Source organism: Gadus macrocephalus, chromosome 4, assembly GCF_031168955.1.
Source record: "Gadus macrocephalus chromosome 4, ASM3116895v1".
In the NCBI taxonomy this organism is placed as follows: domain Eukaryota; kingdom Metazoa; phylum Chordata; class Actinopteri; order Gadiformes; family Gadidae; genus Gadus; species Gadus macrocephalus.
The window spans coordinates 9,159,001-9,184,969 of record NC_082385.1 but is presented as its reverse complement, the minus strand read 5'-3'; the positions used below and the strand labels follow the sequence as shown (position 1 = coordinate 9,184,969).

The window sequence follows — 25,969 nt, the reverse complement described above, 5'->3', positions numbered from 1 at the left end:
CTGTGAGGGCTCTGGTTCCAGACAGGGCTCTGAACCAATGGGATGGCAGGTCCTGTGAGGGCTCTGGTTCCAGACAGGGATGGGTGGGGTGGGGGAAGAGATTCCACTGGACTTACAAGTAGAGCACACCCTGGCTTCTCCTATTACTCAAGTGATGCACTCACCTTTATTAAAATATCCCTTTTCTAAAACGAGTCCCTTAATTAAACACAGAGAAAGAGCAACAAGACGCAGCCTTTTATGTTGAACGCAGACGTGCCTTTTATTAAATCACTTTCACCGTGACCCCTACTTTGTGATCCGTCTTTATAAAATCCAAACGCAACAACAGTCATTATTTATCCCGAGGTTCTTGGATCTCGCAGCCAAGTTATGTCATCTCTGTAGCGTTTTCTCTTTGGCTCCCAACGACGTTCACTCAAAACCCGTCCTCGGCCATGTCTTTCTCTCGCTTTGCCCTTTTGCTATTCCTACATCCTCCCACTCCTAATCTCTTCCCTTTCTCTGAAAGACGAGCGCTCGCTCCAAGCCTCCGTAACGTTTCCCCGCTCTCGTTTGAAACGCCCTCCCTCTCTCCTCTCTCTCTTGTTGTTCCTGCATTGCTCACCACCCCCCCCCCCCCCTCCCCCCCCCACGCTTTATTATCAACCCTTCATGATATGACAAAGACCGGCAAGGAAGCGTAGAGACGTTTTAAAGTTGACTCATCATTATGGACACAAAGCGCCCGCTTAATTGGTCCGGACGAGCTGTCAATCGAATCTGAATGCCCTCCTCCTCCTTTCAGTGCCAAGTTGTTTATCACTTTTTCTTACTTCTTTGTCCTGCCCCTCATCTCGCGGCCTCTCGTTACCGCAATTGATGCCCGAGATGTTTCCATGACCTACGCTGTTGTGAAAGGCAAGGCATTGATTTGTTGTTTCTAGTCAGGCGTACGCAAACTTGCAATCAACAATGTAGGCGCACGCACGCACACAGACACACACCTTTGTTTGTCCTTTTCATCCAGCATCTTCCTCCTCATTCTCCTCTTAGTCCTCCTCTCAGGCCCTCACTATAATTTCTTACTCTTTTTTTTCTCTCTCTTCATTACTCAACCTCTTCTTGTGCAAAGTTAAATGCACACACTATCTATATATTTGTACGTTCAACTGGTTACGAGGTTCCCTTCCCTCTGGAGCCCCCCATGCTTGTAATAGAGGGACTCACGGCACTGTAAGGCTATGGTTCCGCCTTGGACAGAAGCACGCCTACCAAATATCGATGCAGATACATGCATACTAGCAGGCGGAGAAAAGGTCACGACTTGCCATTGTTTGCCACGGCTCCCGTAATGCAATTTCCGGTCGCCTACTTCCTATGAGCTGTGTACGCCCGCACACGGCTCAGTCCCCTGAGCCAGATGAATACGAGCATGACAAGAACAACAGCACCAAAGACGAGGCAAATCAATCAAAAGTCTTTTGACAAAGTGTTTGACATGGCGATATCTGACACATCTAACGGTTGATGGATAGATTCTCTATCTTTCTATTGTTCTTTCGAACTTTTGTTCGCTCTTTCGTTCGTTCGTTCTTTCGTTCGTTCTTTCGTTCTTTCTTTCGTACTTTGTTTCTCTTTTAAACCTTAAAACTGAAAAGAGCTAGCGTTCGCTCCGAATCACACGCGGATGTCCCGCCCTCCTTCTCCCCGTTAAACCATGTAACACACGGATATCGCTCCTTCCGACGCGTAGTCTCGCTCTCGGCTTGCGCCTCTGAACACGCGTAAAAGGATTTTGCTGCGTCCAAAATCCCGCCCTCTCTCTCTCTCAGGTGGAAAATCGCACATTTTGAGCACCCCGTTCCAGACGTCCTGTCTTGAGATGAGAACGCCAGCACGCAAGGCCACATGGTCAACATGTCTAACTCTGTTTCCCCCCCCCCCCCCCCCCCCTCTCTCTCTCGGCCAGCCTCCAGTCCCTCCAGGACGACCTGCTGGTGTGCACGGCGGACGGATACCTCCACGTGCTGCACTGGGACGGCCTGGGCAGCAACGGGCGCAAGGCCATCAGCCTCACCACCATCCCCTTCTCCCTGGACCTGCAGTCCGCAAGAGGCATGCACACACACACACACACACACACACACACACACACACACACACACACACACACACACACACACACACACACACACACACACACACACACACACACACACACACACACACACACACACACACACACACACACAAACTATTTTTTTATACAAGCCTCAGTTGTTATGCCAATACTGCTATGTAGTGTTGTAATGTTTTCTATTTGATATTCTAGGATAGATGATTTATACTCATAAATGATAGATGTGCACACACTTAATGTGCACATCCACGCACTAGTTCATCCTTGCAGACATTTCCTTTTCATCACACGATCATTTCAGCTACTCTGTTCATCAACACTCATCACCTCTACTAGTTGGTGCTTCCCCTCACGTCCCCACAGGAAGAATGCAGCGTGCAGAGTACTTATGTGTGTGTGTGTGTAGGGGGTCCGTCTCTGGACCTGGACAAGGTTCACATCAAGTGCATGGAGTACTGCGTGACCCTGGACGGCTTCGCCGCCGTGCTCAGCGACGGACGGCTGGGCTTCATCACACCGCTCGGCAACACCGTCACCGCCGACGTAAGCGCGCGCGCTCGCTCGCTCGCTCGCTCTCTCTCTCGCTCTCGCTCTCGCTCTCTTGCTCTCTCTCTTGCTCTCTCTCACTCTCTCTCACTCTGACTCTCTCACTTTAGCGCTCTTTCTCGACTCTCTCGCTTTCTCTCTTGCTTTCTTTCGCTTTTGCTTTCTCGCTCTCTCTTGCGCTCTCTCTCGCTCCCTTTCGCTTTCACTCTCTCTCTCTCGCACTCTCTCGCTCTCACCTACAATGACATTGGTAGAACTTTATTGATCCCAATTAAAGGTAACAGTTCCCCAACGGATGTTCATGGCAGCACCTGATATACAAACACCTGAAGAGGGACAGTTGATTTTGGGCTGGAGGTCCTGGTTGACTGTGTTTGATTGTGTGTGTGTGTGTGTGTGTGTGCGTGTGTTCCCCCCTCCCCCAGCAGCTGCAGGGCGTCTGGGCGGCTGACGTGATGGACGGGACGTGTGTGGCGGTCAACAACAAGTACCGGCTGATGGCCTTCGGCTGTGCCAGGTATGCTGCTGCTACTGCTACTACAACTGTGTGTGTGTATCTATGTATGTGTATGTTAATGAAGAATAAAACGCAATGCAAGGGTCCAGGCTGAACGATTGGTCGAATTCAAACCGACATCGCAATGTAATAGAACGCGATTTCAAAATCGAAAAAGGCTCGTAAGATTCGTATTTATTTTTCAATTGTTAAATAAAGATGTTATAAAATCAATACATGCATCAATTCATCACAACACATAGGCCTGGCCTAAAGGAAAGAGCAGTTTATATGTTGAATGCTTCCAATGTTGTGTTGGTCATACAATAGAAATTTTTTATTGCTTGTGTCTAGTGAATACTGCACAACATAAGAAAAAAATCGCATTCAAAATCACAATCTAAATATTGGTAGAAATAATCGCAATTCGATTATTTCCCGAAATCGTTCAATCCAACATGAATCTCCCTCCCTCCTGCAAACGTGTAGATGCCTCCATGCATGCAGGAGGGGACAGACCCTGATGACACTTTGTTCTTGTTCTCGACATCATCACTCATTCTAGACATAATTGAGGATATGAAAAGACAGAAGTTTGAGAGGACATCCATGACACCGGGAGGTTCTATTGTGCCAAGATCACAATGTAGCATGGTTTTAACCTTGTTAAACTCCCTGTTGGGAAGAGGGTCGTATTCGACCGCCTGTCTTGTCGCGAGGGATTGTGTGTCGTGTTTGGAGACGCTGTGTTCTCCTCACAGACCTGTGGAGTATGCGAGTCTGCCTGGTTGGCGAATCTGCCTCCTGCATCATAATCTTTGTCCAGGATTTTCTGTTCAGTTTATGTATCGTTTGTCTTTAACGTCATGCAACAGAATTCCCCCCCCAACATCAAGGCAGGCAATAAATGGCAACCAAACAAACCAGTAATCCACCTCGCTTGAGTAGGACGATGAGTGATCAAAAAGCCTTATCGTTTCATCTTTTGATTTGTATGGTTGTGTGGGTATGGTTCTGTGTGTGTGTGTGGGCATATAGAGCATAGTTCCTCTACTCTGAATAACTACTGTTTCCTCATGATACTGATCGTAAACATAAAAATAAAGATGCATGTGTTAATAGATGACCACACTTGTCACCTCAGACTTTCAAAGGGCACCACATCGTGCTCAAATTGTCTGTTGTTAAACTTTGTAACTGAGCTGTGCTATTCAAAAACCTGCCAGTGATACTAACTTCGTCATGCCATCATTGTCTGCGTTTGTGTGTGTGTTGGGGGATCCAGTGGCACTGTGTTGGTGTACATGATCGACACCACGACTGGATCAATGCAGCTCTCCCACAAGCTGGAGCTCACCCCAAAACACTACCCAGGTATTGCATCTCCCGTCTCACAGTGGCGGCTAGCGCTGTACCATGGCTCCCCCTAGTGGCCAACGCATGCAAAAGCATGTTGCTTTACGCATAACACAGCAGCAGATTGAACCGTATTCAGCATTGACCTTCTTGTGTCTGTGAAATGTCGAGCCCGAGCTAGAATTTGATACTTAAGATACTTTGGCAGTGTTTTATACTACTTTATGTGATTCCAATTGCATTGCAGTGTAATCATTGCGTAACGTTTTCCCATTTGAAATGATAATTTTCACCTGGGAGGTAAGAACCAGCTGTAAAGGTTCCTCTAGTCTAGTTGTTGATAGACCTGCAATCTCAATAATAAGTAAAGATAAGTGTAAAGTAAAGATAGCACTTGATTCGTGATGTGTGTGTGTGTGTATATATATATGTGTGTGTGTGTGTGTGTGTGTGTGTGTGTGTGTATATATATATATATATATATATATATATATATATATATATAGATAGATAGATAGATAGATAGATAGATAGATAGATAGATAGATAGATAGATAGATAGATAGATAGATAGATAGATAGATGATTATTCGTATTAAACCACATGGATGGTCTTCTCCAGATATCTACAACAAGACGGGCCCTGTCAAGCTCATCCGCTGGTCCCCGGACTACAGCGTTGTCATGGTGACCTGGGAATGCGGGGGCCTGTCGCTGTGGAGCGTGTTCGGAGCGCAGCTCATCTGCACCCTGGGGGAGGACTTTGCGTGAGTGGGCACGTGTGTGCACGCACATACATGCACAGGAATGCACACACACATTACATAATACAACACACACACACACAGACACAGACACACACACACACACAGATTAGATTAATGATTAGATTAATCTCTCGGGTGCAGGTATCGTTCTGATGGAACCAAAAAGGAACCAATTAAAATCAGCTCTATGGTGAGTAATTGTTTGTTATGTTCAATTAACTGCATTATTGTGTTGGTGTTATGTTGGATTTCGTGGGTTTTGTCTTAGTTCTCCATGTACTTGTTTGTGTTTTGATGTGGCTTAGCTTTTGTTGTGTCGGCCCTCTGCAATATAATTTAAATGATGCATAGATTTAAAAACAGAATCTGCTTTCTTTCTTTCTTCCTCTCTGGCTTTCTAACCTTTTTTTTCCCTTTCCTTTGCTTTTATTTTCTGTCTTTCTCCCTCCCTCCTACCACCTCATTGTAAACAGTTTAGCACCAGGCACGGACTCCCCCATGTCGCCAGCAACGCACCACGCTGTCTTCTTTAACCATATCCCTCTCTCCCCTCCACAGAGCTGGGGAGCTGAGGGTTACCACCTGTGGGTGGTCCCTAGCATACCAGAGAAGAGGAAGAGGAGGAGATCACAGGAGCAGCAACAACAGGAGGCGGAGGAGAAAGAGGAGGAGGAGAAGGAGGAAGAGCAAGAGTTAAATGAGGAGATGGCGGATCCACCCCCTCCTTGCTCCACGCCGCGAGTGGGCATCTTACAGTTCCACTTCATCAAGAGCGCCCTCACTGTGAACCCGTGCACGGTGAGAGACAGACCTGGGAGTGTCCCCACTGCGACACCCAGACAGGCCTTCTACTTTGCTCTCCCCTTGGGAGAACACAGCGGTGAACCTCGGGGAGCTGAGCACCACGTGTGAACCCCACCTCAATGTTGTGATTGTCTCGGGTGTATTGCCGTAGGTCCACACTGGAAGGCCTCACCCGACTCCGAGCCCTCATTAGACGGGCACTGGTTCCCAACCTTGGTGTCGGGGGCCCACTCTGGGTCCCCTGATTTGCATAAGGGGTCGCAGGAGATTGCTGACATAAGCTCTAGATGTTCGCTGATCCTTTTCAGCCTAGCCATTTTACGAAGTTACTTCCTTTCTTAAATTTCCAGGAAGGCAGAACACAGCTGGTTGAAAATACAAAACAGCACGTGTATTATTTAATGTCATATGAAGCGTGTAACTTAATTGCTCACTTGCTGTTCCCTGGCCGATAAAGGGGCACAGTTCCCTGAGATTTGTGCGGTTGGCGGATGAATTGAAGGGTTGTACTACTGATTAGCTCGTAAGAGTCATGAGTCGCCGTCCATGGCATTGTAATAACGAAACAAGTCAGGCTTTGTTGCAATGTGGACCAAAAAAATACATTCTGCCTCACTGCTGCCAACTAGTGGTTGGAAAGATTTAAACGATCTCATTGTTGTTGTTTCATGTCCTCATGAAGACTCTCACACTTCTCATTGCTTGTTTTTCTTACTTACTGAACCAAGAAGTGGAAAACCGGTCCTGGGTTTCGGGCCGGCATTAAACCAAAACAATAAACAAAGTAGTGTCGGGGAATGGAGGAACACCCTCCAAGTGCACCCGCATGCCACCTTCATCCTCGCCCTCTTCCTCTTCCTCTTCGGTGTCCCAGAGTAACCAGGAGCAGGTGTTGCTCCACGGAGAAGACCGCCTCTACCTGACCTGCGGGGACCCCGCGCAGACACACAACTACAACAACACAAACGGCGGCGGCGGCGCAGACCCCCATGTCCCGCACCCCCACGCACAACCCCAGCCCCAGGACGGCAGCCCGCTGCACTCCCCTCCCGGCCACAGCGCCGCTCTCTCTCAGGGCCTCAGCGCTTTACTGGGACACAAACACTGGCACGTCATCCAGGTGAGGGCGCTTTTATTGCGGGGGGCGGTGGGTTCACAACGCGAGGCCGAGGAGCCCATCAGAGGGGCGTCATCGTGAGGGCCAAAGTAGGCGTCGCTCGTAACGCTTATTATTGTGGGTCAGTCTACAGGGGGAGTAGACTAAACTAGTGATGATAAAGATAAGATAACTAGGTATGGTGATGATATGTTAATCCCAGGTTCAGCCCCCATCATGTATGATCCATGCGTGTCAAAGCAACAGCAATGGTTAATGTGTTATCTTCACTTATAGTGCTGCTCTTTATATGTACCAGGGACATAAGAAGAGCAACGCTGTAAATATTTCACCAGTGTTTGTCCTTCGATGACCCCTCTGTGAAATAGATCTGTTGATGGGTTATTGTAGGTCTTAGCCTTGTTGAGCCTGGCTCAATCCTGTTTACCTTGGGAAGAATATGAAGACTGTTATTTCTTACACCAATGCGGGTTTTAATTTTTTTGTCCTCAGATCCACTGCACATACCTAGAGAGCAATTGGCCAATCCGGGTGAGTGGAAAAATATTTAGCTGTTCTGTTTTATGTGAAGGTTGTGTGGGTCATATCAGGTGAAAGTGTTGCAAGCAACTTTTAGAAAAGTGTTTGGATTTTCCGACTACTTTATTTGAATGGAGAACATTTTGTTTGAAGAAGGATTATTATGTGCCCAAATTTTCTTTTTAGATATTTTTGTTTTCTTTTAGAGATTTGCCATGACTGTGTTATCGTATCGTTGACTATTTAGGATATGTGGACGATTTAAGAACAGTTTTTATCACATTGATAAAAAAAACATACAGCTTTACCATGCATATTTTGATATGTTTGTGTGTGTGTTCAGTTTGCAGCCATCGACTCTGCAGGCCAGTGCATGGCAGTGGCCGGGAGGCGGGGCTTCGCTCACTACTCCCTCTACAGCAGGAAGTGGAAGCTGTTTGGGAACATCACCCAGGTACTGAGGGCCTGCTGAGGGAAACACTGGCCTGAACAAAACCAGCACTGATTCACTACATCCATGTTATTTTAGGACTGTATTAGTATGATGTTAATCTATATTCACTACATCCATGTTATTTTAGGACTGTATTAGTATGATGTTAATCTATATTCACTACATCCATGTTATTTTAGGACTGTATTAGTATGATGTTCTATATTCACTACATCCATGTTATTTTAGGACTGTATTAGTATGATGTTAATCTATATTCACTACATCCATGTTATTTTAGGACTGTATTAGTATGATGTTAATCTATATTCACTACATCCATGTTATTTTAGGACTGTATTAGTATGATGTTAATCTATATTCACTACATCCATGTTATTTTAGGACTTTATTAGTATGATGTTAATCTATATTCACTACATCCATGTTATTTTAGGACTTTATTAGTATGATGTTAATCTATATTCACTACATCCATGTTATTTTAGTACTGATCAATCATGATGATGCTTATTTCTAAACTGTTCGCATAGACTCTGCGTTGGGTTTTTTCCGTCGTAGTAGTAATTCTTGAAGTCGGAATCAAAGCAACTTGACAGGTTGGATCAGAGGGTTGAATAGATGGTTTATTCCAGGATGTAATACAGCGAGATACAGACTTAGGTTGAATAATCTATAGTGGACGCGGTTGAGGAGCAGTTTTGAGACGTGTTCCTTGGCTGTCGAACCCTCTTCTCACCGAACCAAAGGGTTCGGTGAGCACTCTCAGCCTTGATAAGGTATATGGCCCTGGCTATGTCCCAGAGGACCAGGTCGGTTCATCCTTGTTGAGACATAACAAATGGCAGATGTTGGAAATAACACCTTGTATCAGTGTGAGAGGCATTGGCCTGTTCCTAGACTAGAAATGTGAACACAGAGACACTAAAATACACCAACATTCTACAATCTGTATTAACTCCATCCATGCTATATTAACTCCATCCATGTTGTTTTAATTGTCTACACCCTCTCATTGTGCGTGTTTCCTAGAGTCTTGCAGTAGTGGACCTGTGGAACTAACCTCATTGATTTTGTTTGTCCCCAGGAGCAGAACATGACCGTCACCGGGGGTCTGGCCTGGTGGAAGGACTTTGTCGTGGTGGCGTGTTACAATTTCATCGACCAGCAGGAAGAGGTATGACCCAGAAGGAAAAACCTTGTTTTTCACTCATCATTTAAAATAATTCTTCTAGTCCATCTGTAGAGGTCATCGAAAAGGGAACACGGATTTTAACTGTGTGTGTGTGTGTGTGTGTGTGTGTGTGTGTGTGTGTCTCTCTCTCAGCTGAGGCTGTACCTGCGGTCATCCAACCTGGACAATGCGTTTGCCTCGGTGACGCGGTTGCCGGCAGATACGCTGCTGATCAACGTGTTCCGGGACATGGTGATCCTGTTCCGGGCCGACTGCTCCATCTGCCTCTACAGCCTGGAGCGGAGGAACAGCGGGTGGGTGCCTCCCTATAGCCTTCACCCTGTAGCTTCCACTCTTAAGGGTGCTGGAGGGGACGTTAAAGGGGACATAGTAGACCACCAGGTGTGAGTATGATTAGCCGTTACAAATCTGCCTCTTCTGACATCACAAGTGGGCGTGTCCACCTAGATTATGACGGACGGACAGATAGATGAGCAACGCTTGCTACAGTCCACTGGTTAGACTGGTAGGCTGATCTATCCAGCACACATCTAGGTGGAAACGCCCACTTGTGATGTCAGAAGAGGCAGATTTTCCAAACGGCTAATCATAGTCACACCTGGTGGTGCAATATGTGAACTTTAAGGATCGAACAAATCGATAGAATCACTCGTACTGGGCATGTATTTTGACGTGTGTGTGTGTGTGTGTGTGTGTGTGTGTGTGTGTGTGTGTGTGTGTGTGTGTGTGTGTGTGTGTGTGTGTGTGTGTGTGTGTGTGTGTGTGTGTGTGTGTGTGTGTGTGTGTGTGTGTGTGTTCTCAAGTCCTAACCCCTCAGCCAGTGTGGAGCTGCTCCAGGAGGTGTCCATGTCCCGCTACATCCCCCATCCTGCCCTGGTGGTCTCCGTCACACTCACCTCCGTCCGCACCGAGACGGGCATCACACTCAAAGCCCCGCAGCAGGTAACACACACACACACACACACACACACAGAGAGAGACACACACACACACACACACACACACACACACACACACACACACACACACACACACACACACACACACACACACACACAGAGAGACACACACACACAGACACACACACACACATGCACATCTAGCTAAGGATGTGTTCCACAGTCACTGACGGACTATGAGGATTCTTCACTCAGGTTGTGTTACACACACACACACACACACCCCCCTCACTAAAGCCTGTGTGTTCTAATACACACCCCAACTCACACATTATAACCGGCCGCTTGAGCTCGGTGACGTCCCACTCATCACTCGTGGGTGTGTGTCCCCCTCACACGTCGGTCGCTCACTCTGTGGCTCGCCCTGCAGGCCTGCGTGGCAGAGAGCATCATGCTGAACCTGGCCGGCCAGCTCATCATGTTACAGAGGGACCGCTCCGGGCCCCAGCTCAGGGACAAGGACACGCCCCCCAACAACAAGAAGCTGGTGAGTCACCACCTGGGGGTCCACAGTCTGGTGGTCCACGTGGGGGGGGGTGGGTGGGGCCGGGAGTAAAGCCTTGAATGGAAAGGGGGTAAAAACGCACACACAGCATGTGTTGGACATCATTTAAATGAAAGAAAAAGTGTCGACAATCTTTCGATTTTGTGTATTTATTTTTATGCACTCATTAATAGACGACCTATGGGCATGTCATGTGTCACCCACTCCATTGACCAATCAGTAACATTTAGAATCGTTGATCTGACCCCAAAGTTCCCATCCCCGTGGTTACCACCACTATCTCCTGATCTCCTTAGTCTCTAAATGAAAGAGTTCCTCTTTTCCTAGTTTCGGAGCCCAAGGCCGTATAGGAGCTTCAAAACCCCCCTGCTGAGTGTTGAGCTACTCGCCTTTGAATTTAAACTTTGATGTGTCTCTCTGTGTCTGTTTGTGCCTCTCTCTCCTTCTCTGTCTCTCTGTGTGTCTCTTTGTCTGAATCTATGTCTCTGTCTAAATCTTTGTCTCGCTCTCGCTCTCGCTCTCTCTCTCTCGTTCTCGCTCCCTCTCTCTGCCTCGTTTTCCTTCTCCGTGTCTCATCCTCTCCCTCCTCCCCCCCAGCTCTCCTTCTGCCCCCCGGTGGTGCTGGCTCAGTGCGTGGAGAACGTGTGGACCACGTGCCGCTCCAACCGCAAGAAGCGCCACCTGCTGGAGGCGCTGTGGCTGTCGTGCGGCGAGGCGGGCATGAAGGTGTGGCTGCCGCTGTTCCCGCGCGACCACCGCAAGCCGCACTCGTTCCTCTCGCGGCGCATCATGCTGCCCTTCCACATCAACATCTACCCGCTGGCCGTGCTGTTCGAGGACGCCCTGGTGCTGGGCGCCAGCAACGAGACGGTGCTGTACGACGGGCTGCAGGGCGGCGGCTGCGGCGGGGCGTCGTCCCCCTCCGAGCCACTGGAGGCGCTTTTCCCCTACTGCACGGTGGAGCGCACCTCGCAGATCTACCTCCACCACATCCTGCGGCAGCTGCTGGTGCGGAACCTCGGAGAGCAGGTACGTCCCCCCCCCCCCCCCCCCCGAGAGAGGGTGGTGATTGTGTTACCGTGGCGATGGATTGGAAGCGGGAGAGCCGATTGATTGGGTCTGGGAGTCTGGTCGGGCGGGTGGCTGCTTTTTGTTTGTGCGTCGTCTAATCGGTGGGTTCCGTTCGTTCTCGCGTCGTTTAATCGATTGACTGAAGGGCTTTCGTTTTAAAACAATTCATTAAAGCGGGTGCTTACGCTGTCGACGTAACGATCCCCTTCACTCCCTCCCCCAGGCCCTGCTGCTGGCCCAGTCGTGCGCCGGCCTCCCCTACTTCCCCCACGTGATGGAGCTGATGGTGCACGTGGTGCTGGAGGAGGAGGCCACGTCGCGGGAGCCCATCCCCGACCCGCTGCTGCCCACCGTGGCCAAGTTCATCACGGAGTTCCCCCTGTTCCTGCAGACCATCGTGCACTGCGCACGCAAGACGGAGTACGCCCTGTGGAACTACCTGTTCGCCGCCGTGGGCAACCCCAAGGACCTGTTCGAGGAGTGCCTCATGGCACAGGACCTGGACACGGCCGCGTCCTACCTGATCATCCTGCAGGTACGCCCGAGGGAGAGGGGGGGCGGGGGGGGACACGGAGAGAACGGGGGGAGGGGTTGCTAGGGGCTGGGGGTCGAAGCACCGCCTGGAGATTGAAAGAGGAACTATTTTATTATTTTATTGTTTTAGAAAATGTTGACGTTCTGTTATTTATTGATTTATAGATGTGTGCGTTTATTTTTAAATTAATTTCTAAATAATCTGTAGATTATTTGCAGGTTTTATGATTATTGTGATGATGAAAATGATCGTAACTTTGAGGCCTGCCGCTTGGCGTGCTTGCTCCAGGGCGGTGCCGGTACTGCCCCCCCCCCTCACCTGTCCCCTGGCTCTGTGCAGAACATGGAGGTGCCCGCGGTGAGCCGGCAGCACGCCACGCTGCTCTTCAACACGGCCCTGGAGCAGGGCAAGTGGGACCTCTGTCGTCACATGATCCGCTTCCTCAAGGCCATTGGCTCTGGGGAGATGGACACCCCGCCCCCGACGCCCAGCACTCAGGTAGCGGGCCGACTCTCTCAACATACACAACACACTTTAACAACACACTTTAACAATACACAACACACTTTAACAATACACCACACACGCTTTAACAACACACAACACACTTTAACAACACACAACACACTTTAACAACACGCAACTCACTCTAACAAAACACCCCGCTGTTTAACAACACACAACACACTTTAACAAAACACACAATTTCCCATCATAATAATGACATTAAGACCCCGTGTGTTCCTGTGTTCCCCCCCGTCCAGGAACCCAGCTCGACGGGCGGCTTCGAGTTCTTCAGGAACCGCAGCATCAGTCTGTCCCAGTCGGCCGACTGCATCACCACGGGCAAGTTCAACCTGCAGAAGACCTTCAGCATGCCCACGGGCCCCTCCTCTAAAGGGTAAGGCCAGTGGCTCCCCCCGCCGTGATTCATAATGACAGAGAGGGCACTTACACACACACGCACGCACGCACGTACGTACGTGCGCACGTAGAGAAGAAGGTAGGATCACTTTCAGCTCAAATTAAGTTCTCCTACTGGTCTTCTAATTAGATTGATTGTTTTATGAATGAATTAAAATGTGTGAAAGGGTTAGCGCTAATTAACCCCCTTGTGCCCCCGTGTCCCCCCCCCCCGGCCAGGCGGGAGGTGGAGTGTGCGGAGAACATGTACATCGACCTGATGCTGTGGCGGCACGCGCGCCACCTGCTGGAGCAGGTGCGCCTGCGCGACCTGGGCTGCTTCTCGGCCCAGCTGGGCTTCGAGCTCATCGGCTGGCTGTGCCGCGAGCGCAACCGTGTGGCCCGCGTGGAGGACTTTGTGGGCGCGCTCAAGACGCTGCACCGCGACTTCCTGTGGCCCTTCCCCGTGCTGCCCGCCGGCAGCCTCAGCTCGCCGCTGAAGAACGGACGCTGCCGCGCCGGTGAGGGGGGGGAGGGAGGGGAAGGGAGGGGGAGGGAGGGAGGGAGGGAGGGAGGGAGGGGAGGAGGGAGGCAGGCATTGAATCAATGTCTAAAGTGCACTGAGCTTTATAAATGAAGGCTTTCTTTGACACTAAAGTACATCTCATCTGTGGCATTATAGTAGTTATATAATTGTATGCTACAGTACTTATTTTATTTGATACTACAGTACGTCTAATAGTCTTTGATACTACATTATGTTTATTCTACAGTACTTCTAATCTTTATAGCCCAAAGCACACGGGCGTATTACGGTTCATATAAGTAGAATACTTTATCGAATGATATTGTTTTAAACTAAACTATTGTTCTCTGCTCGCTTCATATCGGACTGAAGTCTACTTCAGACACGAAATTCAAATACTTTATTTAGCACCACCCGCTGTGGGTATGATATAATAAATGTGTATAATCCTAGCAGTGATCTTGTATATCACTACTACTACTACTACTACTACTACTACTACTACTACTACTACTACTACTACTGATCCTGCTCTCTCCTGCTCAGTGCTGAGCACAACGCTGCTCAAGTCCCATCCGGCGGACAGCCTGCTGCACAGCGACATGGACACGGGGCCCGCCGCCCTCCCCCCGGCGGCCCCCAGGGGCCGCGCCTGGCTGGAGGCCCTGGGGCCCGGGGCCAAGGACATGGACACGGGCTCCTCCTCCAGCCACTCCCTCCACCGCCTCACCCCCGAGACCCAGGACGCCTTCCTCTCGCCCCTCTCCAACAAAGGTACCGGGGGCCCGGGGTCTATAGAGGCATCGCTGAGGCCCCGGGGTCTATAGAGGCATCGCTGAGGCCCCGGGGTCTATAGAGGCATCACTGAGGCCCCGGGGTCTATAGAGGCATCGCTGAGGCCCCGGGGTCTATAGAGGCATCGCTGAGGCCCCGGGGTCTATAGAGGCATCGCTGAGGCCCTGGGGTCTATAGAGGCATCGCTGAGGCCCCGGGGTCTATAGAGGCATCGCTGAGGCCCCGGGGTCTATAGAGGCATCGCTGAGGCCCTGGGGTCTATAGAGGCATCGCTGAGGCCCCGGGGTCTATAGAGGCATCACTGAGGCCCCGGGGTCTATAGAGGCATCGCTGAGGCCCCGGGGTCTATAGAGGCATCGCTGAGGCCCCGGGGTCTATAGAGGCATCGCTGAGGCCCCGGGGTCTATAGAGGCATCGCTGAGGCCCCGGGGTCTATAGAGGCATCGCTGAGGCCTCTGCTGTCTGGGGGCCCGGGGTCTATAGATGCACCTACTGTTGTCTCTGCTGTCTGGGGGCCCCTGGGTCTATAGATGCACCTACTGTTGTCTCTGCTGTCTGGGGGCCCCTGTGGAGTTTGATTTGGTGGATATTTCCATGGGTTAGGGGTTTGATTACCACTGCCAAGACACTTTTTAAGACTGAACATGTATTAATGTTCATTCAAATGTTGTTTATGAATCATTTTCTGCTTATTGAATTTAAAATCATTGTATTTGTTGATGGAGTAAATGTTATTCAAGAGAAGATATTTTTGCGCTGGTACGCCTTCATCTAAAGGGTATCGAACTCGGTTCCTTTTGGCTTGGAGTAGGGAAACTGATACTCTCCTCCCCCCATTTTCTACCTTTCTAACTTCCTCCCCCCCCCCCCTCCCTCAGTGGAGGAGTACAGCCTCGGCTCGGCCACGGACCTGACGGAGAACAGCTCGGTGGTGGACGGGGACTGGACCATGGTGGACGAGAACGCCTCCACCCTGAGCCTCAGCCAGGCCGAGCTGGAGCACATCTCCATGGAGCTGGCCAGCAAGGGCCCCCACCGGTCCCAGGTGCAGCTCAGGTGAGGAACCCCACCACCACCACCACCACCGCCACCACCCCACACCAGGATGGTGTGTGGGGATGTACCAGGATGCCCACATTACCCTAACATAGGGCAGTGTAATTAATCCAATTTTGATCGAAATTTCCATCTTTGGGTCAAAGGATCTCCAAACTAATATAATCTGGATTTAACTTTTTAAACATTCAATGTTTTATAGAAATTGCTAAAAATGCACAGCTGGGTATTATTTTTTTTACATTATTTTCTATTTTTGCATTTTCTATTTTAACATTTTGTGCATATTTTTTTACGGGGGAATTTCAAAGTTCTCAGTTACAAAGTGTTTTTTTGGAGAAAGATGCTGAATAAATGCATCAGGTTTCCAAACTCAAATAATTGTGATTTCAATATTGACTATTGATTATTGATTGATTATGATCTTCCATAATGGAGCCGCCCTACCCTAACATACTGTACATCCCGCCATCGTTCAGGTACCTGCTCCATATTTTCATGGAGGCGGGCTGTCTGGAGTGGTGCGTGGTGATTGGTCTGATCCTGCGCGAGGCCAATGTCATCAAGCAGGTGATTGGCTACCTGGATAGCCCCGAGGTTCCGCCCGAGACGGTGCAGAGTGTCCGCAGCGGCCTATTGGCTGTGGACTCGTGGGCCTCCACCGATTGGTAGGTAGCCCGCACGCAGAGCGTTGTTCCGATCTCCTCTCGATGCTTTGTCTACGATATGTTAAAGGAGAAATGTCTTTTTTTTATTGATTGAGCCGACTCGTACTGCTAGTTTTGACGTTTTCTAAAGTAACCGTAATGAATCCCAGAGGGATGTCTCAGGACGGCAGGTGGACGTTGGTTAAGGAACGCTTTCACCTGAAAAAAATATTTTCAATAATTAAAGAGGAGGGAGAAAAGGTCAGGACCCAAAGTGTCGATATCGTGACTCCCAATCATGTGAACCCAAACCCTAACGCTCCACCCACCACCCCCTCTACACCCTCCACCCCACCCTCCACCCCATCCACCCCCTCTACCCAAAACCCCCACACCCTCCCAACCCCACCCCCTCCACCCTCCACCCTCCACCCCATCCACCCTCCAACCTCACCCCCTCCACCTTCCACCCTCCACCCTCCACCCCCACACCCTCTCACCCCCTCCAACCCCACACCCTTTACCCTCCACCTCCTCCACCCTCGAAACCCACACTCTACCCTCACCCCCTCCACCTTCCACCCCATCCACCCTCCACCCTCCAACCCCACCCACCCTCCCCCCACCAGCCTGGGCTTCAAGCCCTTCCTCAGCCTGATCCGGCCCCAGCTGCAGCAGCTGATGGAGGCGGCGGCCGAGCAGGTCCACACCGAGGCCTTCCAGGCCACCGGCCCGGGGGGCTCCAAGCTGGGCGGGGGCGGCGCCGACGGCCTGGCGGGAGGGGGGGCCGGAGGAGGAGCAGGAGGCGGAGGCGGCGGAGGAGGAGGTGGTGCAGGAGGAGGAGGAGGAGCGATGGGCGGGGGGGCCTCAGCCCGGACCGAGGACAGCAGATCCAGCACGGCCTCGCTGGGCCTGGCCATGCCCTCCCTGGACCCCCCCGGGGGCTTCCCCCGGCCCCCCGCCGAGGTGGGGCCCCCGGAGGAGGCGGAGGAGCTGGGGGACGACGAGGGGGCGTACGACTGCACCCTGTCATGAACACTAAAGAGAGAGAGAGAGAGAGAGGGAGGGGGAACTCCTGAACTCTGAACTATGGTTGAACTTGGGACCCTGGAGGTAAAGGCAAAGGAAGAATTAAAGTGTGTGTGTGTGCGACTGTGTGTGTGTTACTGCTGGTCTGACTGTGTGTTCAGGAAGAGCCCGCAGTCGGTGCAGGTTGTTCATTGAATCCGTATTATCCACTCTATAGATTCCAAACTAGAGGCCTGTTGGAGACCTACACTGGCCCGCTACCAGAAGCCCAAACCGACTAGCAGACACACACACACACACAGTCACACAGATAGCCAACCCGAAGCACAGGCGGAAGAAGTCAAACCAACAGGCTCCTTTTAGCTGTTGTCATTTTTTATCCTCAATATGGCTTACCAAGAGAGACCCTGTGGTGTGTGTGTGTGTTCAGGACCGCAGGCAAAGGACAACAGCTCTTTCACCTCATCCTCCAGATTTCCCACCAATGTTTTTTCGCCACACACCGTGTTGTCACTGGACACTTTCGGACCGTAATTTGCCTCCCAAATCTCCCCCGCCACTAATCCTTATCTGAGCCCCCCTCGCTGGACGGCCGCTCAGTTAAGTCCTTGATCTTCGATGTGCACAGACCTCTCACGGCCACTCACTCGAGGCGTGTGTGCGTGTGTGTGTGTGTGTGTGTGTGTGGGGGTGGGGGTGGGTGGGTGGGTGTGGGGGGGGGGGTCCGCACTTTCATACCTCATGATTTCAAGTTGCTTCCTTTTTTTTCCAATCATGTAACGATGCATGTCATATTTTTCTATGAATTCACCCCCTTTTTTAATTTTAATGCCACCTTAAAATAATGGATTGACGTATGTTTCATTCTTCGTTCAATTTTCTTTCCAGATGTAATTCCACTAAAGTATGTGGCAGGTGCGTGTTTTTCCAGTATTCAGAACATACGTTTGCGTCTGAAAGGTACAAACGACATCCCACAACGTATGACTCCGTAGCCTGTGGAGTTTTTAACAAACACGTGACGCTGAGGCCTGGCCCTTCTTCGGTGGTACACTTCATCAACTGAAATCTGATCAGTCCTCATTAATGATGAAGTGCATTGTGGGTATAAAAACTAAAATCCTCACTTTTTATTTTTTTGCCAATCATAGCGACATTGTGCAATACAAGCGTGTTTGGGGACGGCCCAAATCGTGACAGTTATCGCTTTATCCCTGCGCACATACTGCCCACACGATGTATGGATATCTGTTTGTTATTTGCTTGTCAAATGGAGTATCTGCTTTCTTTTTATTCGCTTCGAGATGAACCATTGACGTGTGTTGTTCTTAAAGACTCTGTAAACATATAATTCTATTACCCACTTCGTAGAAGAAGAATTGTGACTGACGCCCTCTTCTGGAGGGTCAACCAATCACAGCATACGATATCTATTTCAGAGGAAAGCTACCGGGCATCCAAGAACTTTCAGAATTATGAAATTATGAGACCAGAAATCTGTGATGGCTTTCATTGTAACAGCAAAATTTGCAGTTTCCCATTATAACATACAATAATTATGAAATAGTGTATTGCTATTGACTATATGCTTATGGGGCCCTCGGGGTTGGTCCCCACAAATACGTTCAGATTTGTGTGTGTTTGAAAATGCTTATGAGGCCCAATGGCTGTGTCTCCACAAACACGTTTTCAAATTTGTGTGTTTGAAATTGATGTTCCATATATGTATTGAGTTTTGAACCATCATTTGTCGTGGTGAGGTAAGCTCACGTGGAATTGATATTTTAACATTGAGTCATTATTAATTGTATTATTTATTGGTATTATTTCTGATGGGTGATAGAGTCAATGAATTGATGCCCAGCAGGAAATCCTTGTGATGATGATCAGTTTGCGTTTATGACTGGTTGATTAAGGTAACCCTCTCCTTGAAGACAATTAAGGATCAATATCATCTTTCTGAGCAAAAAGCAGAAGTCTCGTCGCAAATACGTCAGTATTATATTGTGCAATTGTTTGAAATGTTACACCCTGCTTTATTTTCTTTCATTTCATCCTGCTTTTATTAGATTTTACTTTTAACTGTCTGGTCAAATCTTTGTCACTTTTCACTCGCAGACCAAAATTAGTTTTCTTCTTTAATGTTTTTTTTGTTCCAGGAACCACACAAGGTATGATGTACTATAGAATAGTTGTTCGCTTTCCTGCATCCATATGACTTTCTTGGCTCTTGGTTTGCGATTTCCTGCCCTGAGCGCAAAACTTCCAGTATTGCTGATTCTCATGTAGTTTTCATCAAGGCTACGGTTGCGTCATGCGTCTGTGGGACGCCTACGTTAACGGTCTCTATCGATGCTGGGCTGTTTTACTGTACAGTTGAGTTGGCGGAACTCGAACGACGAGAAATCGGTGATCCAAAGAGTAAAAGTTCCGAGGCCTTTTGTTGTAGCTAGTTGCTTGGTTCAAGCGCTTACATCACGCACCTCAGTCCCTCCCCCCCTCGTTTGCGTCCCCCCTCACTAGAACACCTAACTGGCATCGTACGTGACCATTTCCTAAGGAAATGAATATTTTCAGAGACTGCCTGTTCTCCTCTCTGCAGGACAGTTTGTAAGGACTGACGCCCTCTGTGGCCAGAGCCGTAGAGGGAGAGGTACTCCCAAGTCAAACTCTCGAAGCATTCTTTCGGCGGTGAACTCCTTTGTACAGTTTTAAAATTGCCTATTTTGTGACTCAGAATAGACACTTTGGTCAGTAATACTAGACATCATCAATGCAGTGTAAAGATGCTCTATTGTACAATTGCCTTTTCTACTCCCGTTTGGTTTTTCTACTCTTTTCCCCTTGTATATAGACCAATAAATTATTTTTAAAAACACTTTGCTGTATTGACTTCAAATTTTTGCGTTATCTTGATCTATACGTCAAAAATATGACGTCATCCATCCCATTCAACCATATGACTCGGGACACAGCGAGATACACCTGCCAAAAAAATCTCAATTTATTAAATGATAAATCAAACAATTGGTTATAAAACCTTGAATCTTAAATTTAACTTACAGTATATTGTTAAAATAAAAAATAAGGCAGAGCTGAAAGTTTAAAGACATTAAACAAATGCATTAAAAGTGGATGAAATCGACTAGTTACCGTGGGAGTGCAATCAGTACAGTATTCAGAACATTTTTATTTACATATCCCAAAGCCAAACAGCTTATTTTTATAAAAGAAAACATCGGATGAGTTATTTCACAGTATTTAACCTCTCGGCTACTGTAAATGGCTTTAGTTTACATCAGTTTGTCTATTTAGTGGGAAAACTAGGATTTATATTAGACTGCTTACTAGTCTTTAAATCCAGATCCTTATTAAGTTATTAAGGCTAGATTCAGCAAGAGTACATCTTTGTGCTACGTCTGATAAATAAACATGCTAACTGCAGAAGAGCCAAACAATGCTATTTTTTTTCCATTTTAAAAGCTATGTTTTTTTTTATCTATTACTTAACGCTAGGGGGAAATTTTGTTTAGAAGCATTTTTAAATTGATTGAAATCCTCTAAACATCACGAAAGAAATTCAATAAATCAGAGAAAATAATCCAATATTTGTGGTTGTTTAGGTCTGTAATAAGCCTGGCCAATTATTTAATTCGGCCGAAAGGAATGATTGGATGATGGATCCTTCCAAAAGGCGAGGCAGAGCTATTTCCAAGAGCTAGCGAGCTGGTAACCTGTTTTGGGGTGTGGCTTTGGAAGTAGGCCTGAAGGGAGGGGTGGGCTTTTTTCAGTTGGATACTTTCAAAAACTATTTTACTCTGGCTGATCCTCCAAATTGCCTACCCTAGCTTTAACTGCAGGCTGTTTCCCCAAATGATTCCAAAGTATGATGACCATCTTTGGAAAAATACATGCATGTCCCCGTTTACATAACAGCATTCAACAATGATAACCTAGTAAGTTTTGTCATGAACCACGGCTATCCCGTTCAGGGAGATGATTGCACCTTTTGAAATTCACATCATTCAAGTGTCCTCTGAATTCACATCTTAAATATGTTGCCATCAAAATGTATTCTTATAGCCCGTCTTTAGTCAGAAAATCCTACAAAGTTTGTCACACCTTTGTAAGATTTATTTTAGACTTAGTGCAAATTCTTGCGAGGTTTGGAGGTTGAGAGGCGTAATGTTAGTCATGCAGGCATTGCTCGGCAGATGAATGGTGCTACAGCAATAGACTGGGGTACAGCCCAAGAACAAGACAGAAAGCCGTGAGACATAAATATTGCCCAGATCTTCAATTTTCTGAAATCTTATAAGAAAGAAACACTATGAAAGCTCTTCAAATTGCTCACAGTGGTTTAACATTTTTAATAAGCAAAAGTTAATTCTTTCTTGAATGGGAAGATTTGGAATTTGATTAGTGACAGCAGCTTATATACAAAAAATGCATTCATTGCTGACCAACTTTGATTGAGAAAAAAACATAACGTTAATGATTTTGATGCTTTCGCACAATTGTTGAACGGACAACTGTTGAACTGAATCACCCATCCTGAAAAGATGGGCTCACATTAAATAAACTGCAGTTAAAACATAGCATTCAACCCAAGCAGAGCAGTCACTCCTCTTCCATTCACCGACTGCAATGCACCTAGCAAAGAGCCAAGATAGACACCATCATTCCCTACCCAAATAAAACATACGCAACAAATAAAAAAATCGAAACGGAAAGCTGTACAATGCGGCACTTGCTTGCAGTAAGACTTGTTGAGAGGTGGTCCACGTCACGAGCGTAAACATTAGTTTGTTTGAGGACGCGTACGATTTTAAGGCTGCCAAAAATCAACATCAATCACAGGGCATCACATAAATGACACCCACCCTGTAGGTTTCACATTTAGTTGGCATACAACATTTGACAAGAGTCTCCATTGTGGGTTTTGTATCGGTGCTTACACACACTGTGCTGACCTACATTGAGAGGGACAGACACTTTGTGTTGCATAGATTTGGTTTCTGAGTGACAATGAAAGCGATGGAAATGTTAGCTATGACAGATTTAGAACGCGGGGTCTATTTGTCAGCCAAACAATATGGGATTTAGAAGAATTCCAAGAGAGCGGTCTTGTGGATAATCGTCTTTTCAACTTTCTTTCTTTTTAAACCCATGAAAAAAAGTAGAACACCACCACCTAAACATTTACTTTCCCCCCTAATGCATGAATGATTCTGATAAAGTTTCTGCTAAATGCGCGGGTAAATACACGGAAATCAGAAAAACATAGAACATGTATGGAAATCATACAGCAATTAAAAAAAAAACATGGTTTAATCCAGTCTGCAATCGAAGGACCAGAGATAAATTAAAGATCACTATACTAGTTTATTTAGACGGCAAACTGCTGAACAGATGGTGGTTTACATCGTATAGCCCTGGCGAACCTCTGTGGACCCGCATGTGACGTGTTTTCGGTAAAATTAGCAAAGATTTAAAAAATAAATTATTCATTAATGCTGCTGCTTTTACAGTATAAATCTGTGGGATGTGTTGATAACGGAGAGTGGTTTTGAAATGAAATAGATGGCTGTTTGCTACAGTGATACGCTATAAGATGTCTTTTGCGGCACCAACAAACAACTTGGTAACACATGACATTTTTTTTAAATTCCAAATTAGTATGAGAAAAGATTAAATTAAACAGAATTGTAATAGTTAGTTATTTTCGAATGTACAGCACAACATAACCTAAAGATTATTTTGGACGTAACAACCCTACTATTTGTAGGCTATTTTGAGGCGTGTTAGAAGTCATTAAAATAAAAACACAAATACACTTTAGTGTACATAGTTAGAAAAATAGAATAGTACATTTTTACACCATGGTGCATCGTTTTGAAATGCACTGTGGCTGAGGTTGTATTTGCTGGTGTGGGACCACATTCAGAGTTACTAACTCAAAGACGGAACTACACATTAAAACCAATGTGATAATTGTAAACATTGAATAATGTGTATTGTAATACAAGCAATGTAATTCAGCTTGCGACAGGCTTTTAAGAATTTGTGTAGAACTAATATTGTTGCATACCACATAATTTAATATTAGACATTTAAGAGTTTCCACCAGATATTCTTAGGGAAAGCCTATTCTTCTTTTCAAAATCCTAGATTAAACGAATGGCTTTCATTAACACAATTTTTCTTGTGATATTGGATATATAGACTTGTGTAAAAGTCTAAAGACAAATTCCGAAAAGTGTTTGTTTCCAGGTTTTTCTAATCGATATCCAAATTATTATATACCGGTACATATAATTATAACCATCACAGCAACCCTTAATTAAAAAAACACGTTAGGTTGCAACTAAAAACATATTGACTATTTAAAATTGAATTAAACGAATCCTTCTCCACATATGCCAAGAGTTACATTTAAGCAATCTTTATCATTAACTTCAAAAATGTAGTTGGTTGTTGGTGCATTCAGAGAGACAAACCTAAAGCCTAATCAACAATTAAAGAGATGCAAGAGGTTAACCACCATCCCTAACTCACAAATGGATCAAGTAGGTCAAACTTAATGAGGTTATAGTGCAAGTGTTGCAAATTCAAGTATGGACAGGGCCAGAGATAATCGTTGCATTTCTTCAGAACGCACACAGGCCTTTTCAGTTCATTTGGGAGAAGTCCACCTTGCTTTTGCACATCAATAACAGCCTTATCAGTATGAGTCACCCATGTTGCTACCTTCCTCATAGACATCCATTGGCACCGCTAACTGTTAAAAAAACATTGGAAAGATAACTATCTATCTTCGGATAAATTTAAGACGGTCAAGATGAGTCAAAACTAAAGATAGCACCTGCTACCCCGCTTATGCAAGTTTGAGATTACAGGGTGAAAACAAAACAACTTAAAACTCAAAAGCAAATTTAAAAAAGAAGCTGCATTTTGCTTGCTCCCTAACAGTATCTTCCAGTGATGCACGTCTTCCCTAAGCTCCTCCACAATAAGAGTCACGGACCGAGTGTTAGAGCAAGGAGAAGCAGGTAGGAGTTGGCAAGAGAGAACGAGGAAATGGGGAAAGTGAAAAAAAAAAGGTAGAAGCTAAAGTGCCAAAGGCCATACAGGGTAGAAAACCAAAAATCACAGATTCCCATTAATTCACGTGTTCCCCTCACCCGGTAATCTTTTGCCGTACAAGAGCGACCGCCGACAGCGAGAGGGGGCGCCGTTGACTTCAGTTGGTCCGTCGGTTGAATATCAGGCCTAGGTCAGAGCGTCTTACCCCTCGGATAGCGGTTAGCTTACAAGCGCTATTGACACAGTGGTTGGATGGGGGGGGGGGGGTCTCTCACACAGGCTAGAAGCATGTCCAACTGTGTGTGTGTGTGTGTGTGTGTGTGTGTGTGTGTGTGTGTGTGTGTGTGTGTGTGTGTGTGTGTGTGTGTGTGTGTGTGTGTGTGTGTGTGTGTGTGTGTGTGTGTGTGTGTGTGTGTGTGTGTGTGTGTGTGTGTGTGTTAGTCTGCAGGTGTTATTTTTGCGGGTTTTCTTCAGTGTTCCGGTGATAAGCCCATAACCCCCTTCCACCGGCCCCTCCCCCAGCCCCCTTCAGTCGGGTTGGGCCCTCAGTATCGGTCGCGACCCCCCCCCTCAGTAGCGGTACATGGTGTAGGTGCTGACCCAGGACGAGGGGAAGGCCCAGGAGGGGAAGCGCCGCAGCAGGGCGTCCATCTGCTCTGTGCGCTGGTCGGGCCCGAAGAAGTAGTGGGAGGAGACGGCCACCGAGACCACACCCCCGGGGCCCGAGGGGTCCGGCTCCTTGGGCGGCTAGGGGGGGGGAGGGGGGGGAGACAGAGAGACAGACAGACAGACAGACAGACAGAGAGAGAGACAGAGAGAGAGAGACAGGGGAGACACATTGGGTGAAGGGAGGGACAACAGAAATGGGTTGTTTACTTCTCAAGGCGTTATAAAGGGGATATCAAGGTGTGAGGTAAGCATCAGTAAATGTTGTTCCGTGAAGGCCATTGCAATCTTCAGGTCATTTCGCTCTGTCGGTTTCTGTCTATTCCCTGTTTCAGCCACACTATTAGATAACAAAGATATGCTAGGAAGCAGGGGGATGCGTTAGCCTCATCTGGGTGGTGTTCGAGATGTCTGTCTGTGAGGCTGTTTGGGTGAGTATGTGTGTGTGAGCCTGTTTGGGTGAGTATGTGTGTGTGAGCCTGTTTGGGTGTGTTTGCCTCTGCATGTGTGTGCAAGTCCGTGTTCATGTGCCTGCGTGTGTGTGCCTGCGCGTGTGTGTGCCTGCGTGTGTGCCTGCGTGCGTGCGTGTGTGTGTGTGCGGTTTGCTCTCTTGTTATGAACACTCTCAGTTCTTCCTTGAGCTTCAGAAAAACTTAAGCCAATGACAGCAATTAGTAACAATTCCTTGTATTCACATTACTTTGAGCATTCCTGAACGTGCCCTAGCACACAACGGTGCACAAAGGCGGTCTAGTGTAGGCATATTTTTAGACATTTATTTAACATTTATATAGCTGATGCCCCCCCCCCCCCAT

The 25,969-nt window shown here is 47.4% G+C and overlaps 2 protein-coding genes across 4 annotated transcripts in view; one reads left to right on the top strand and one right to left on the bottom strand.

The window, feature by feature from the left end:
* The window catches only part of ric1 (RIC1 homolog, RAB6A GEF complex partner 1), a 49,083-nt gene extending 24,600 nt beyond the window's left edge, over positions 1 to 24,483 (top strand). Inside the window, exons 5-27 of one of the 3 annotated variants that reach the window (XM_060050018.1) lie at positions 1,952 to 2,097; positions 2,529 to 2,665; positions 3,097 to 3,185; positions 4,450 to 4,538; positions 5,143 to 5,287; positions 5,429 to 5,477; positions 5,846 to 6,085; positions 6,966 to 7,211; positions 7,701 to 7,739; positions 8,071 to 8,181; positions 9,269 to 9,358; positions 9,509 to 9,669; positions 10,180 to 10,318; positions 10,706 to 10,822; positions 11,438 to 11,869; positions 12,135 to 12,446; positions 12,735 to 12,944; positions 13,211 to 13,347; positions 13,590 to 13,870; positions 14,422 to 14,649; positions 15,549 to 15,726; positions 16,206 to 16,394; positions 17,003 to 24,483. In XM_060050018.1, coding sequence (XP_059906001.1) covers positions 1,952 to 2,097; positions 2,529 to 2,665; positions 3,097 to 3,185; positions 4,450 to 4,538; positions 5,143 to 5,287; positions 5,429 to 5,477; positions 5,846 to 6,085; positions 6,966 to 7,211; positions 7,701 to 7,739; positions 8,071 to 8,181; positions 9,269 to 9,358; positions 9,509 to 9,669; positions 10,180 to 10,318; positions 10,706 to 10,822; positions 11,438 to 11,869; positions 12,135 to 12,446; positions 12,735 to 12,944; positions 13,211 to 13,347; positions 13,590 to 13,870; positions 14,422 to 14,649; positions 15,549 to 15,726; positions 16,206 to 16,394; positions 17,003 to 17,408 — 4,171 coding nt within the window. In that variant the 3' untranslated portion in view covers positions 17,409 to 24,483. Of the gene's footprint in view, positions 1 to 1,951; positions 2,098 to 2,528; positions 2,666 to 3,093; positions 3,186 to 4,449; positions 4,539 to 5,142; positions 5,288 to 5,428; positions 5,478 to 5,845; positions 6,086 to 6,965; positions 7,212 to 7,700; positions 7,740 to 8,070; positions 8,182 to 9,268; positions 9,359 to 9,508; positions 9,670 to 10,179; positions 10,319 to 10,705; positions 10,823 to 11,437; positions 11,870 to 12,134; positions 12,447 to 12,734; positions 12,945 to 13,210; positions 13,348 to 13,589; positions 13,871 to 14,421; positions 14,650 to 15,548; positions 15,727 to 16,205; positions 16,395 to 17,002 lie in introns of all 3 variants that reach the window. The other 2 variants (XM_060050019.1, XM_060050017.1) reach the window with 2 other exon arrangements.
* The window catches only part of LOC132455932 (endoplasmic reticulum metallopeptidase 1), a 23,266-nt gene continuing 19,039 nt past the window's right edge, over positions 21,743 to 25,969 (bottom strand). Inside the window, exon 15 of the mRNA XM_060050020.1 lies at positions 21,743 to 25,235. Coding sequence (XP_059906003.1) covers positions 25,059 to 25,235 — 177 coding nt within the window. The 3' untranslated portion in view covers positions 21,743 to 25,058. The remainder of the gene's footprint in view (positions 25,236 to 25,969) is intronic.